The sequence below is a fragment of the Asparagus officinalis genome, chromosome 5 (assembly GCF_001876935.1).
Source record: "Asparagus officinalis chromosome 5, Aspof.V1, whole genome shotgun sequence".
Lineage (NCBI taxonomy): Eukaryota > Viridiplantae > Streptophyta > Magnoliopsida > Asparagales > Asparagaceae > Asparagus > Asparagus officinalis.
In genome coordinates, this window is record NC_033798.1 from 95,184,029 (window position 1) to 95,184,837 (window position 809).

The following is an 809-nucleotide window of genomic DNA, read 5'->3' on the forward strand; positions in this document are numbered from 1 at the left end:
TCAATCTGAGTCACAGTAGCCCTCAATGTTCACATGGCCACTCCTCTTGAATCTTAGTCCTTTACCAGGGGCACCCTTCATATACCTTAGTATCTGATATACTGCATCCATGTGACCCTTTCTCGGGTCATGCATGTAGCGGCTCATTACGCTTACCGCAAATGAGATGTCTGGACGTTTGTGACTCAGATAGATCAACCTGCCCACCAATCTCTGATATCTCTCACGATCAACAGGTTCTCCTGCCTCAGCACTCAGTCTGAAGCTCTGATCAATCGGTGTAGCAGCAGGCTTGCACCCCAACATCCCCGTCTCTGAAAGAAGATCCAGTGCATACTTCCTCTGGGAGAGAACAATCCCCTTAGATCCATGAGATATCTCTATCCTAAGAAAGTATTGAAGCTAACCCAGATCCTTCACTTCGAATTCTTTGCTCAATCTTACCTTGAGCTGAGCAATCTCCTTCTCATCATCCGATCCTTCACTTCGAATTCTTTGCTCAATCTTACCTTGAGCTGAGCAATCTCCTTCTCATCATCCTCTGTGATGATCATGTCATCCACATACACTGCATCTTACCTTGAGCTGAGCAATCTCCTTCTCATCATCCTCTGTGATGATCATGTCATCCACATACACTGCCAGCATAATGATGTGACCCCCACTTCTTCTGAAGAATACAATATGGTCGGCATTGATTTGTTTGTATCCTATACTAACCATGGCTCTCCTGAACCTGTCAAACCATGCTTGAGGGGACTGCTTCAGCTCATACAAAGACTTCTTCAGTCTGCAGACCTTACCTACAG

The 809-nt window shown here is 45.6% G+C and overlaps 1 protein-coding gene across 1 annotated transcript; it reads right to left on the minus strand.

Annotated features, from left to right (window-relative positions):
- On the minus strand, nucleotides 1-554 carry LOC109842204 (uncharacterized mitochondrial protein AtMg00810-like). Its single transcript, XM_020411108.1, has 2 exons — nucleotides 445-554; nucleotides 1-385 (listed from the first exon to the last, which is right to left on the minus strand). The coding sequence occupies exons 1-2, from the start codon at nucleotides 552-554 to the stop codon at nucleotides 1-3; spliced, it is 495 nt and encodes a 164-aa protein (XP_020266697.1).